We start from the raw sequence: 14,321 nt of genomic DNA on the forward strand, positions 1-14,321 counted from the left end.
GAAACGGTGCCTTCTCCCCCAAAAATGTGCTGGGGATGGGGCGCAGGGGGCTCTGGATAACACCCTTCACCCTGCGGGCATCTTCAGTAAGAAAAGAAAATAAAGCACGTGGAGTAATTATAAGGAAAAAATAATAAAATAAATCGGTTCATTTACCAGGGGGAAGGGGTGGGGTGTGGGGGTGGGTGGGGGCTCCGGGTGTCCACCCCTGATCCTGTGAGCAGGCAAAGCACAAGGGGACAGGGATCACCCACCAGGGACAGAGGGACAGGGAAAGCCAAAGCAGTCACAGGGTGCGGAAAAAACCTGTATGTGTCTCCCCAGCCCCCCCGAAAATAAACCTCCCCCAAAAGCCCCGATTCGACCCAAAGTTCCTGTGGGCATCGCCCTCAACGTCTCCATCCCCCATCCAGCTGCACTGGGATACCCTCTGGCAGTTGGAATGTTGGGAGACAGCGTGACCTTCTCCAGAAAGCAGTTCAGTGTCCAGAAATCATGGCCAGGGCCCAGTTTTTGAGGGCCAGGGTTGTGTTTTGCAGGTAAATCCAAGAAGAATAGGTGAAACTCGTCAGGTGGTCCCTCACGCACTCCCATGTCACGTCCCCACTGGAAAAGCAAGAAGGGGTTATGGGGGGGGAGCCAGAGGCAGGAGGGGCGACACAGGGGGGATACAGGAGCCCCTGGGGCAGGGTGATGCTGGCCCTGGTGCCACGTGCCCAAGGGCAGGACGAGGAGCCATCCCCCAACAGGGACGGAGGTGGCTGCTACACTGAGGGAGCCCCTGGGGGAGTGGAGCCCAAGGGACCCTGGGGGACCCCGCGGGGGGTTCTGCTCACTTGCAGGAGTCGAGGCAGCGCTGCCAGCCCTGCTGCAGCGCCGAGGCCAGGCCCTGCAGCAGCGGCACCAGGCAGCTCCACACCAGGAACAGCAGCAGCTCCCGCACGCACTCGGCAAAGTGCAGCAGGGACTCGGGGAGCCGGGTCTGGACCTGCAGGAGCAGAGACAGGTGTGGGGTGAACATCAAACCCCCCAGCAGGTCCGGGGCTGGGGTCCCAGCAACCTGATAGTTCCATCTCACCCCTGAGCCCTTCCCCCCTCCCCCCTTCTACAGCACACAGCAGACAGGGCACCCACACTGTGCAACACTGACATCACCCAACTGCCACCAAAACACTGGTTTTCAGGACACCAACAGCAGGAAGTTTTCTCAGCCCTCTCCCTGTCAGCCCTGACAGCCACTGGAAGCAGTCAGAGCAGGGGGGCACCATAGGGGGATGAATGGCACTGGAGACGTGGTGCAGGGCCTCCCCCTCCCCAGATCCCCAGCACTCCCCCTCCCATAAGCCCCCCCCTGCATTCCTGGTCTCCTCCAGCCCCAGGAACCCCCCCTTACCCACTCGCTGAGCCAGGGCAGGCTGCCCTGGAGCCATGAGAGCAGGGAGTAGCACTGCTGGGACACATCCCGGGCCACCTCACCACCCGTGTCCCAGAGCAGCTCCAGCTGCGGCCGCAGGACGGACACGGCTGCAGAGCCGTGGTGGGCCAGGCTGTGCTCCAGCCACCTGCACGGGAGTGAGCACTGGTGAGGGCAGTGCCAGACCAGGGCACCACCGGCACCACCACGGGGCACCGGAGCTGCCACCGCAGGGTGGACAGAGGAGAACTCTCGGCTGAGCTGGAAGTGCTCCCAGGCAGGCCTGGGAACAGCTCCCGGCTCCCTCCTGAGCCCCCATCATGTTGCAGGATGGCCTCACCCCTCACACCCGCCATCTGCCACCCACCCACGCCAGTGCCACAGACCTGTAGCCCTCGAGGCAGCCGTGGGACACCTTCTGCCAGGCCAGCTGGGAGGCGGGCAGCACGCCAGAGGAGCGGAGCAGCCGTGCGGAAGAGGAGGCTGGAAGAGACAAGAGTGTTCCTTGAGCAGTCCCTGGCTGATGGGACACGTGCCAATCTGTCCCCAGGAGCTCTGTGGTGACACGTGTCTGTCTGTCCCTGAGGGCTCTGCTGTGACACGTGTCTGTCTGTCCCTGAGGGCTCTGCTGTGACACGTGTCTGTCTGTCCCTGAGGGCTCTGTAGTGACACGTGTCTGTCTGTCCCCGAGGGCTCTGCAGCCCAGCAGGGGGGTTAGGGCAGCCCTGAGGAACTCTCCCAAGGGGACACAGGCCAGGGGGGTTTGTCTGCAGCTCCTGTCTCCGCCAGTGCCCCCCAGCTGGACAGACGGACAGGCCCGTTGCTCACAGCGGCCACGGGATGGACCTGGGAGGGAGGCAGGGACACAGGGGCTTCACTCAGGGGAGCAGCCACAGGATTGATCCCAGATATTCTTTGATAGAGCAAGAGGAAACAGCCTCGAGCTGTGACAGGGGAGGTTTAGATTGGAAATTAGGAACAATTCTTTCCTGGAAAGGGCTGTCCAGCCCTGGCACAGCTGCCCAGGGAAGGGGGGCATCCTTATCCCTGGAGGGATTGAACAGCCGTGTGGATGTGGCACTTGAGGACAAGGGTCAGTGGTGGCTTTGGCAGCGCTGGGGGAGCGGATGGACTCGATGCTCCCAGAAGCCTTTTCCAGCCTGGATCCCTCTCTGATTGTGACTCTCAGCACACGGAGCCGGTGCCGTACCCTGGAAGGAGCCGTGTGTCCGGACGTCGTGCAGGAAGAAGCCGGTGGCGCAGACCAGGAGGATGAGCAGCAGCTGCGACCAGGGGAAGCCCCGGCCCTTCATCTTGCGCAGCAGCTCCTGGGCGGGAGGATGAGGCCCTGTCACTGTCACTGTCACTGTCACCATCACCACGGTGTCCCGGCACGGCCGCACCGCCCTCCACCAGCACCCGCCCCCGGCATCCCCGTGGGGACCAGTGTCATCTGCCGGGCAGCTGGGAGGATGGACAGCGGCCACCACATCTGTCCCAGCGTGTCCTGTGTGTGCCCCGCTGTGGGGCCCCGGCCTGGCACGTGCCAGCAGCAGGAGGGGCCGTTCACAGCCCCGGCATGGAGCCGAAACCCAGCTGGAGTGACACCGGGCAGCGCCCGCCCGTCGTCCCTCACCTTGCAGGCGGCGTCACAGGCAGCCACGTCCTGGCCCCCTCCGGCCCCTCTGGCCACCAGCTCCTCGTTGGTCACTTTGAAGGAGCGAACGGTTTCCTGCAGCGACTGACGCACCTCAGGGACAGCAGGAGCTGCGTCAGGACCCCCGGCCCCTCGCAGACCCCCTGAGCTGCCGTGGCAGGGCAGTCCCACGGGGACACTGCTGGTACATGGAGCCCCTGCAGTAGCACGGGGACATTATCCCACCCCAGGACCTCCTACCTTCTTGCTACAGCTCTCCCAGGACTCCAGGAGGTGGTTCAGCAGCAAACTGGTGGGGGGGAAGAGAACAAGGGGCTTGGGGAGGAGCTCCCAGAAGGAATTTAGGAGTCCCAAAGGCTCTGTGGGTGGGTGCTGGGCCCACATGGAGCTGTGGCATGGACTGACCTGGACTGAGCGAGGTGCTTGGTGTAGAGCTGCCTCCAGACGCTGAAGCTCAGCGGGTCCAGGCTCAGGCACTGGCTCATGGAGGTCAGGAGCTGGGGAGGGGACACGGCTGGTTGTTACACCCGACCCTCACTCCAGCACACCGAACACCCTGTGCCCCAGGCAGTGCCCCGGCACAGCCTCCCACGTGCCACACCCAGGGCACGAAACTCAACTTTGGCACCCCTGCCCATGGCAGGAATTGGAACTGGATGGTCATTACGGTCCCTTCCCACCCAAACCATCCCGTGATCCAGTGATTCCCAGCCCCTGGGCGTGGGTGGCAGGACCCCCGCCCTGCCATCGCCATCCCCGTGACAGCACGTGCCTGCCCTGCCCCGCTCCACGGCAGCACCAAACCCAGCCCGTGCCCCCCGTGCAGGGCTCACCTCCCTCTTCATGGCGGGCGGGCAGGTGGGCGTCGCTCGGGACAGGAAGGAGGGGAAGTAGGTGTGCAGGGCTGTCTCGGGCCGGGCGCCGAACGCCAGGACCTTCAGGCGGGGGTAGAGGCGCCGCAGCTGCTCCTGCAGGCTGGGGGAGAGCGGGGGCTGCCGAGGGGCACCGGGGGGACAGGGGCACCGGGGCCCACCCTGTGGCACAGCCACGCTGGGGGATGGGGTGCCCGGACGACCGGCGTACCTGGGTGACAGCGAGTTGTTGGGCATGAAGGCGAAGTCCAGGAGCGGGAAGAAATCCTTGGGGCCGATCATGCCGAAGCCTTTGGTGAGGTTGGGGTGCATCCTGCAGAACAGAGCCCTGAGCTGCTGTGGGGGCTGGCGAGGGGCAAGGCTACCCAGTGGGAGATGGGGGTCACTCACATCAGCAGCCGGTCCAGGTAGGAAACAGCGTACGGGGAAAGGGACTTGATGCCGAGCACCGGGAGCATCACATTGAGCCACACTGTGGGGAGAGGTGGGAGGGGTCCAGCTGGGCTGTCCCTGCACCGGGACAACCCACCCAAACCACCCGGCGGAAGCGCAGGCAGATCCCTCGGGAAGGGCTCCAGGGAAGCTGAGCCGCAGGGGAACAGCGGAGCAGCACAACCCCCGTCCTTCCAAGCAGGATGGCTCCTCCCAGGATCCAGCCATTCCCTGCCCCGGCCACAGGAAGCTGCTCTTCGGATCTTAAAGGTCTTTCCCAACCTTTTCCCACCCAGAGCAGTACCACCAGCGGGAGCAGAGATGCCCTGGCAGTGCCAGGGAGGGGGCTCTCACCTTTCAGGCCCTCGTGGAGGTCAGTGAACCCGGCCTGTCCCAGCGCCCAGAGCACGGTCAGGCACTTGGCCGGCCGGTTCTGGTGGGAGCGCAGCACCTCCAGGTACTGCAGGAGGATGGGACATGTTAGTGGGGAAGAACCACAGCCCACCCTGCCCCAGCGAGCCCAGAGCCACCAGGCCATGGGACTGTCGTGGCTACCCCAGGCCCTGGAGCAGCCTCCAGAGCAGGGCAGGGCCCCTGGGATGGACTCACAGCTCCAGTGAGGTCAGGAACCACACTGGGGGGACAGAGGGAACCCCAAAACCCAGCCCAGGGGGTGCAGCTCTGTTGAGGAGGGCAGGCAGAACGCACTGGGATGCCGGTCCCTCTGCGTGGGGAGGACAGGGAGGCAGAAGGGCTTCGTGCATAGGATGACCCTGACCACTCCCAAGGAATTCCCATGGACAGGGATGCTCATCCTCCAGCCGCTCCAGGGCACCCCCAGGGTGGGAGGAGGGGCAGCACCACTGGGTTTGCAGCACCCACAAACCCGGGTGACCCCAGCTCACCTTGCCCAGGTTGGTGGTGGCAATCCGGGGCCTGTCCAGGAGCAGTGCCTGGATGCAGATCCTATATCCATGCAGTGACTCCCCTGGAATGGAGAGGGGGGTCCTGCTCAGCCATGGCCACCTTGGGGCTCTCCCTCACAGCCCCCAGTCTGGGCACTTCCCAGGGCACTTCCCCACGCTCCCTGGGAGATCAACCTGGTGACAGCCAAGCCTCTTCCCCAGGGACAACCCAACACAGCTCCCAAAGCAAAGCCCCACCTTGCCTGTTCCCTAAGGGCTGTTTCTTGCTATTCCTGATGCCCTGGACAGCAACGAGCCCCCGGGCAGGAACAGCCCCTCACCACGCACCGGTGGGCAGGAGCTGTGTCACCCCTCCCCTTCTCCAGGGAGCAATTCCAAAGAGCTTCCAAACAGGCGAGGGGGATCAGCAGCCCCCAGGGTCAGAAGAGGGAGCCCGGTGCTCACCTGGGGCCTTGTCCAGCTCCTGCAGCATGGTGTAGATGCAGTGGTCGAAGAAGAGCTCCAGCACTCCCGACGCCCTTCCCAGCAGGGTCCGGATGATGCTCCTCAGCTCCTTGCTCGCCAGGCTGTACGGATAGTCTGGGGTGAGATGAGGGAGGGAGGAAGGAGTTTGGTGAGACCCCGTTTTGGGGAGTTCCAGCAGCTGGAGGAGCCGGCCCGGCACGAGGCAGGCACAGGGAGCGCCTGGTCCTCAACCCCTGGCAGCACCCGGCTCCTCCTCAGGGATTTTGGTCCAGAGGCAGCTAATCCAGCCCTGAGGGATGGCTTCCCGTTAGACACCAGCAGTGCAGGATGGACACGGGCCTGAAGAAGGTATTTTGCTCCTTTCCCCCTCCCCATCCCGAGCAACACACGCTCAGCACGAGTGGGGACCACCAGGCCACGAGGGACAGGGACATCCAGCCCCAACATCCCTCTGGACACCCGCCAGTGGATCCCCAGACTCCACGGCAGCAGGCAGAGGTCATGGGTCCCCACGGGGAAGGGGTGACTGGGGAAGCCTCCCGTTTGCCAAGGGCACAGGCAGTTCCACCGTGCGTGTGGCCAAGGGAGCTCATTGTGGGGACAGCCCAGAACGAAGCAAATCCTCCCCGTTCCGCTAATTAAGGACTGTGGCCCCACCCCTTCCCGGCTGGCAGCAGGACACGGGACACGGGACACAGGACACGGGACACGGGACACGGGACACGGGACACGGACCGTGGGGGTGCTGGCTCAGCACGGGGTCGCTCTGGGGCGCCTGCAGCTTGTAGTTGAGGTACCCGGCCAGGTCCTTCACCCACACGGAGGGGTTCTCGGGGAACACGCTCCGGCTCTTCTCCAGCTCCTTCTGCAGATCTGCCAGGTCCAGCTGGAAGGGACAGACGGACAAAGTCAGCCCAGGACAGACGGAACTGGACAAAAAGCAGGGGAAGGGAAAGTCAACTCTGGCTCCTACGGGAGTGTGGGGCCTCCATCCTGGGAACAACGCCCTTCCTGCTTGGAAAACCCCAGTTGCTGGGGCTCCCAAGGATCACACTGGGCAGCCGGCTCTGTGCCAGTGCCAAGGAGCCCGTTGGCACATGATGGCACACACCAGCACTGCCAAGGGCTCACTCACAGCTGCAGCTGGGCAAGGATCAGCCTGGGGTGATCCTGGACACGGCTGGTCCGTGTGGGCGCTGCCAAAAGCTCCGCGCCCGGAGTCCTCCAGGGAGGAAACAACCACGAGCACCCAGATCCACCCGATGGACAACATGGCAGTGCCAAACCAGGAGTGCAGCAGCAGCAGCTCCTGTCCCCTCCAGCCCCCCCTGCTACCCAGACACGCTCACTCCCTGCTCGTACACCCGGATTATCCGCGGGCTCAGAGGAGTGGATCTGTCAGGGATGTGTCAGGCACGCTGCAGGGCTCGGACTCTGGGTGAGCTTTTCCAGAGCCCGATGTTCCCTGTGAGCAGATTCCCACTGCCAGGGCTTGGCAGAGTGAGCTGGGCGCCCCCGGGCAGGTTTGGCTCAGCCCCACCTTTCAAAAGGAATTTGACACAAACCAGCTGCTGCCTCGGCAGGAAACAAAACCCAAAACCCCCATCAGTGACCTGGCAGAGCCACGTGGTGTCTCACACCCTGAGCACCAGGACAGCCCTGGCTCTGCTGCCCTCCCAGGGAACAAGGGAACCACGCAGGGTCCTGCGCCCACCACCAGCACTCTGGGGGACAGAGGGAACCCTCGTGCAGGGGGGAGTGGAGGGAACCCCCGTGCAGGGGGGAGTAGAAGTCCAAGGATGGCAGGGGAGAAGCCCAGTGGGCTGTGGAGGGCCCTGCCAGGCGCTGTCCCCACGACATGTCACCCCAATACAGCCCATCTGGGGTCAGTTCTGGAGCCTGCTGTGCTCAAGACAAGTGGGACAGACATTGACAAGGTTCCCAGACCCAGCCAGAGCGAAGGAGCTGCCAGAGCAGCTCCCAGGGCCCCACCGGTGAGACAGGGAGGATGTTCCAGCCACCACGAGGCTTCCTCAGGGTTCCTCCCAGACACAGACAGGGAGTGGGTGAGAAGAGGAACCAGAAATTCCCTTCCAGCCGCCTCCCGCCGCTCTGTGTCCTGCCTCCAGCACGAGGCAGCTCCTCCCAGCTGGCCAAGAGGGGACGAGCCCAAGCCCATGCATGAACCCACGCAGGGCCCTGTGCTCCGTGTGCCCCCTCCTGCCGGATCGAACGGCAGCCAGGGCAGCCGGAACACGGACCGGGAACAGCGGCCCCTGGCATTCCAGCGGGTCAGGGCCCGGCTGGGCACACTCACAGCTCGCAGGGCCTCCTCCAGCGAGCGGCTCCTGCCCGCCTTGGTGCTGCTGGCATTGCCCGACGGCTTCTTCCCGCTCTTCCCCGGGTGCTGCTTCCGCTGCGGCGGCTCCGGGGCCGCAGCCGGGGGCACCTGCTCCTTGTTCTGCTTCCGCAGCGCCCGCTCGAAGCCCAGCTGGAAGATGGTGCTGGAGGTGGCGATGGGAGCTGGGGGCGGGAGAGGGCAGAGGTGGCTGAGGGCACGGTGACACGGGGCAGAGGGACCCCGGCACGACGGACAGACGGGGGGACCCCCACCCACGGCCCCGCGCTGCCCACGGGGGCAGGGGCCCACGGCCGGGTCCGCAGCATCTCCCGAGACCCCACCGCCCCAGCGGACACCCCCGGACCTCCGGGGGACCCTCGCCTGACCCACGCGAAACCACCCAACCCCGGCAGAACCACGGGGAACCCCCTGCGTTCCCCCCGAGACCGCCCAGCATCCGCTCCCCGGGACCCACCGGGGACCCCCGCCCGCTCCATAAAGGCTCTCACCCCACATTGCAGACCCCGACCACGGGGGACCCGCTCCAGCTCAACGCGAGGCCCCCAGCCCCGCTCAGAACCCCCCGCCCGGACCCGCGGGAGCCTCGCCTGGGCCGCCGGGGCCCCGCGGCCGCGGACACTCACCGGGCAGGGGCAGCGCGCGGCCGGCGTTGGCCTCGCCCAGGGCGCGGCGGCTGCCGGTGCCTCCCGCGGGGCCGCGCCGGCCCTTGCGCACCACCTCCCAGCGCCCGGGGCCGGCCGGGGCCGTGGCCGGGGCCGCTCCCGCCGCCGCCATCGACACCGGGAGCGCGAGCGCCGCCGCCGGAGGGCGGGGCCGAGGCGCCTGCGCGCGCCGCCGCCGCTGATTGGCCGCTTACGGGAACACGAGCCGCGCGCGCCGGGTGCCACGTCTCCGCCCCGCCCCGCCGGGGCACGTGACCACTCAGGGCGGGGACACCGCGCTCCGCCCCCCCGGCGGCTCCGCCCCCCGGCCCGGCCGCGCCTCAGGGAGTTCCCGGCTGTCCCCCCCCGGTACCGGCAACGCCGGAGAACCGGAGCCGCGGGCCCGGCACGGCAAGGCTGGACAGGAGTGGATCCAGGCGGAGAGGGGCGGAATCAGGCAGAGATGGGCGGGGCCAGGAATAGGGGGCGGGGCCAAGAAGAGCGCGCAGCCACCGCCAGCTCAGCTCAGCGCCGGCGGGGGCGGGGCCTCAGCGGAGGGGGCGGGGTCACACAAATGCCCGCCGCCAGCAGAGCCGCTTCTCGCCGAGAGGGGCGGGGCCTCGCTGGGGAGGAGGGCGGGATTATGCAAATCACACACCGCTCGCGCGGGACGCCGGGACACGTCCCGCACACAGACCCCCCGGCCACGCGCGTCCGCGGGCGCTGCTGCGCGGGCGGGGCCGTGCGGGACGGTGGGGAGCGCGGGGCCGCGCGGGGGCGGGGCCGGGTGGTCGGTGAGCGTGTGCTCGGGGTGGGTGCGCGGGGCGGGCGCGGTGGGGCCGGGGAAGTGGAGTCATACTTACCTGGCAGGGGAGACACCATGATCAGGCAGGTGGTTTTCCCAGGGCGAGGCTCATCCCTTGCACTCCGGGTGTGCTGACCCCTGCGATTTCCCCAAATGCGGGAAACTCGACTGCATAATTTGTGGTAGTGGGGGACTGCGTTCGCGCTCTCCCCTGACATGGCTGGTCAAAGACAGGTCGGACTAACTGTGACAACTGTCCAACAACATTTTTATGGCCTGCGAGGCTCTCACAGTAACTGGTCTCCATAGGGTTGCGCACTTCAATACCCCCTACTCGGGTAGGGATGTGTCCCATTCCCGAGGGGTACCGGCACCTCCACACCCCCTCCCGCGGACCCGCCCACTGGCCAATTCCAACCGGGAATGTGGATGCGTCTCCCGGGCATCGGCAGTGCCTGTTCGGAGAGGGCGCCCCGGGATGCTCCAGGACCTCCAGCTATTCCCCAGCCTCTCACTGGGACTGGGCTCCCCTCACTGCCTTCCTGCCCTTCCGGAGGGTCCCAGACACCTTGGGGATCGTCCCCTACACCCACGGTCCGACGTCCTGCTGCTTCCTTGTCCCTCACTACGTCCCCATCCAGTGCCAGACTCTCTGCTGTCCCCTCGCCACCTCCAGCGGGTGATGCCTGCGGCCGCAGGGCTCCCATTCACAGAATCACAGAATCAACTGGGTTGGAAAAGACCTCTGAGATCATCAAATCCAACCTATGACCCAACACCCTCTTGTCACCCAGCCCAGAGCACCCAGTGTCACATCCAGTCTCTTCTTAAAAACCTCCAGGGACGGTGACTCCATCCCCTCCCTGGGCAGCCCGTTCCAATGTCTGACCACTCTCTCTGTGAAGAACTTCCCAATGTCCAACCTAAACCTCCCCTGGTGCAGTTTAAGACCGTACTCTTGTCTTACTGCTGGTTGCCTGGGAGAAGAGCCCCAGGCTCCAACCTGGCTCCAACCCCACCCGGTTCCGACCTCCTGTCAGAGAGCTGTAGAGACTGAGGTCTCCCCTGAGCCTCCTCTTCTCCAGGCTCAACAACCCAGTTCCCTCAGCTGCTCCTCATCAGACTTGTGCTCCAGACCCTTCACCAGCCTCGTTGCCCTTCTCCAGACCTGCTCCAGCATCTCGACATTCTTCCTGAGCTGAGGGCCCAGAACTGGACACAGCAATCCAGGGGTGGCCTCACTAGTGCAGGGAAGAATCACTTCCCTGGTCCTGGTGCCACACTGTTCCTGATCCGGACCAGGTGCCGTTGGCCTTGGCCACCCGGGCACATTCTGGCTCATGTTCAGCTGCTGTCGAACAGCACCCCCAGGTCTCTTTCTCTCCAGCTGTTCTATCTGCAGCCTGTGGTGCCACAGGGAGTTGTTGTGGCCAAAGTGCAGGAGTCGGCACTTGGCCTTGTTCAACCCCACACTGTTGGATCCTTCCCATCTCTCCCTCCGCAGAGCCCACTAACAGATTAACACCGCCCGCACGATCACTGTCACCTTCCTATTTCCCGGGATATTTCTGTTTTTCACTATCAGACCAGGGGAGAGCGCGAACGCAGTCCCCCACTACCACAAATTATGCAGTCGAGTTTCCCGCATTTGGGGAAATCGCAGGGGTCAGCACACCCGGAGTGCAAGGGATGAGCCTCGCCCTGGGAAAACCACCTGCCTGATCATGGTGTCTCCCCTGCCAGGTAAGTATGACTCCACCTCCCCGGCCCCACCGCGCCCGCCCCGCGCACCCACCCCGAGCACACGCTCACCGACCACCCGGCCCCGCCCCCGCGCGGCCCCGCGCTCCCCACCGTCCCGCACGGCCCCGCCCGCGCAGCAGCGCCCGCGGACGCGCGTGGCCGCGGGGTCTGTGTGCGGGACGTGTCCCGGCGTCCCGCGCGAGCGGTGTGTGATTTGCATAATCCCGCCCTCCTCCCCAGCGAGGCTCCGCCCTCCGGCGGCAGCACCGCCCCCCCCCCCCCCCCCGATCTTCTGACACAACTCGGGGTCGTACAAACTACGACAGATTCTTCTGTTCCTTCTGGGTATTATTTCTTTTAACAACCCTTAATCCCTTTTCTGTCTTATAGGTGGAACAGGGAAAGCTCCAGCCAACCAGAAAAGGTATTTACGGACACTGACAGATATTTGTATTTCTAATCTGCGAAAAGCAGCAATGGACCTGCCCCGACACGGATCTCTTGATGCATCCATCCTCTTCTCAGGGACCAGTCAGCGTTCACAAGTATTTCCCCTTTGTCCTCTGCCGCGGTCCGAACGGGGGAGGGGAATGGGGCCGCGGCACAGCACGGACCCCAGACACAAAGGTGGGGTGCAGGTAGAATCTCTGTTCCAGCGCACACGCGGGGTTTTTATCTGGAGGGAAAGGGCCAGAACATAGGGCGGAGCAGGAGACAGACAGGCGGGGGGACAAACCAGGATTGGGCCACGGGCAAAAGGGGGGGAGCGCAGGAGGGACCGGGGAGGAAAGGGCGAATGGGGGCTGTCTCCTGCCGCAGCTTCTCCAGCCAGTCGGCAGAGAAGCCAGAGGAGCAGGGAGGTGAGCAGGCCAGGACGTGCCCGAAGACACAAATTCTGGGGGAACACACAATGGGTACATGCACAACAACTATAAAGTCCAAATCATAAAGTCCATTCTATCGCTGTACATATTTTTCCATTTCTGGAATCGTTCCCATTCCGATTCCTGGTCCTCAACAGTCCTCTTCTCTGTCCTCTTCCTTTGTATGATCTGGTGCAAACTTTCTTTCCTCGGCTCAATTCCAGACGAACATCAGGTGTCCAGGCATTACCTTCCCATCACTCCTGCACTGCTCTATATCCTGATGATTGAGGCTTTTTCACTGGCAGGACTGGAGTGTTACATTCTGATTGGCAGCAATCCAAACTCTAAAAATCACTCTATTAACGGTTCCAGTCCTTTCCAGACCCCTCATTTTCTGGGGTGTTGGTCTTTTCTTACTGGTTTGACTCCTGGTTTCAGTTCAGTTTTTACCAGACTCGGGTTTCTCGTTCATCCCGGGGTTCCCAGAGCCCAAACCAATGGTACAACTGCACCTAAAACTTCACTGGAGATTCCCTTGACTGCAGGTTTCCCTCGGGGAGTGGGCAGAGCTGTGCTTTCCATGCGTTTTCCAGAGGAATATGCAGCTGGACAGAGTCCTGAGGAAAAGTCAACTGTGCATTTAACTTGCACAGCAAATCCTGCCCAAGCAATGGCAAAGGACACTCGGCCTGTGGAGAAAGCCATGAGTTCATTTTGTGTTCCCAGTCGTGAACTCCACGGGGTGTGAAACGGTCTGGGGGATTCCCTGTCCCGGGGGAATTTCCCAGCAACAACACCCACTTTCCTTTTGCTAAAGGTCCCTCAGGGCCAGGACCTGTGGAATGAGCTGCTCCAGTATCCACTAGAAAATCCATTGTTCCGTTCCCCAGCTTACCTGGAACCTGAGGACTGGCCTGAGGACCGGTCCCCTTCAGTCCAGCCCAATTTCTGCCATAAATCCCATCTCTTCTGATTCTCCCTTCTGTCCGTTTGCAATTCAGGACACTCCTTTTCCCCGTGCCCCTCCTGTTTGCAACAGGCACCCTGATCCTTCTGGAGGGGTGTTAATCCCCACCCTCGCCCCCAAAATCCACCTCACCCTCTGCCTCCTCCGTGTCCCTGCACGTCAGTTGGGGCGGCTGACAACGGATTTGGGAATTTCACCCGGCTCTCTTCCTTTACTTCTCCCTCTTCCCTGTGGTTACAGACATCACTGGGGAAACAACCGCCCCCGGTGCTCCTTCTCTCTTCCCGAGTTTCTTTCTAATCCCCGGCACGAACTGCCCAACCGAACGCCCGTTAAACAAACAGCCCCCGCTTCCCTCCGTTCCGAGGGATCCAACGGATCCGAATCCATTCGGGAGGATCCGCCAGGGGGCGCTGCCCTGCGCGAGGGCCGGGGCGGGGCCTCCGGGATGGGGCGTGTCCATGCAAATCACACACAGCTCGCGGGGGACGCCGGGACACGTCCCGCACACAGACCCCGCGGCCACGCGCGTCCGCGGGCGCTGCTGCGCGGGCGGGGCCGTGCGGGACGGTGGGGAGCGCGGGGCCGCGCGGGGGCGGGGCCGGGTGGTCGGTGAGCGTGTGCTCGGGGTGGGTGCGCGGGGCGGGCGCGGTGGGGCCGGGGAAGTGGAGTCATACTTACCTGGCAGGGGAGACACCATGATCAGGCAGGTGGTTTTCCCAGGGCGAGGCTCATCCCTTGCACTCCGGGTGTGCTGACCCCTGCGATTTCCCCAAATGCGGGAAACTCGACTGCATAATTTGTGGTAGTGGGGGACTGCGTTCGCGCTCTCCCCTGACACGGTTGGTCAAAGACAGAATTAAGCTCCACCTTATCTGTGTGCGGCTTCATCCAGCTCTGCCGCAAGGGATGCGATAGCCCCCGTTCGCCGCTGTGAGTCACGCAGCGTCCCTTCCCGCACGCCCCGCCTCGCAATCTTTGCCAATGCCGAGGCAGCAGCGGGGGCTGGGGCGTCTCCGGGATTTTATATCCCAAAATACCCGCAACAATAAATTATTAACGCGAAATGGAACCAACTCGCAGCAGCCCCGCAGCTCCAGCTACCCGCCACCCGGCGTGGCCTGGCAGCACGGAGGGACCCCCAGGCTAGGGAGCAGGTCCAGGACCCCCT

The 14,321-nt window shown here is 64.0% G+C and overlaps 1 protein-coding gene and 3 non-coding genes across 6 annotated transcripts; 2 read left to right on the forward strand and 2 right to left on the reverse strand.

Moving 5' to 3' along the window:
- Nucleotides 1-117: 117 nt before the first annotated feature.
- TMEM214 (transmembrane protein 214) lies at nt 118-8,934 on the reverse strand. Of its 3 annotated transcripts, none has more exons than XM_027749446.2 (17): nt 8,752-8,934; nt 8,084-8,289; nt 6,502-6,652; nt 5,746-5,880; nt 5,281-5,363; nt 4,730-4,835; nt 4,334-4,415; nt 4,155-4,256; nt 3,905-4,046; nt 3,477-3,568; nt 3,312-3,360; nt 3,051-3,155; nt 2,625-2,742; nt 1,801-1,897; nt 1,394-1,562; nt 837-988; nt 118-606 (listed from the first exon to the last, which is right to left on the reverse strand). In XM_027749446.2, exons 1-17 carry the CDS (start codon nt 8,900-8,902, stop codon nt 480-482), a joined length of 2,067 nt encoding a protein of 688 aa, XP_027605247.1. In that variant the 5' UTR covers nt 8,903-8,934; the 3' UTR covers nt 118-479. The 3 variants fall into 3 exon arrangements, with proteins under 3 accessions (XP_027605247.1, XP_027605246.1, XP_027605248.1); XM_027749445.2 differs by having other exon boundaries at nt 3,051-3,164; nt 8,752-8,932; XM_027749447.2 differs by lacking the exon at nt 8,752-8,934 and adding an exon at nt 8,617-8,671 and having other exon boundaries at nt 3,051-3,164.
- A 690-nt stretch (nt 8,935-9,624) lies between these two features.
- On the forward strand, nt 9,625-9,788 carry LOC114003013. The gene has a single exon (XR_003546084.1). It is a non-coding gene; the product is annotated as a U1 spliceosomal RNA (small nuclear RNA).
- Nucleotides 9,789-11,161: 1,373 nt separating this feature from the next.
- On the reverse strand, nt 11,162-11,325 carry LOC114003012. Its single transcript, XR_003546082.1, has one exon. It is a non-coding gene; the product is annotated as a U1 spliceosomal RNA (small nuclear RNA).
- Nucleotides 11,326-13,823: 2,498 nt separating this feature from the next.
- Nucleotides 13,824-13,987, forward strand: LOC114003010. Its single transcript, XR_003546080.1, has one exon. It is a non-coding gene; the product is annotated as a U1 spliceosomal RNA (small nuclear RNA).
- Nucleotides 13,988-14,321: the final 334 nt, after the last annotated feature.

This window comes from Pipra filicauda, unplaced genomic scaffold, assembly GCF_003945595.2.
Source record: "Pipra filicauda isolate LSUMZ 115617 unplaced genomic scaffold, ASM394559v2 scaffold614_size217257_pilon, whole genome shotgun sequence".
NCBI classification, from domain to species: domain Eukaryota; kingdom Metazoa; phylum Chordata; class Aves; order Passeriformes; family Pipridae; genus Pipra; species Pipra filicauda.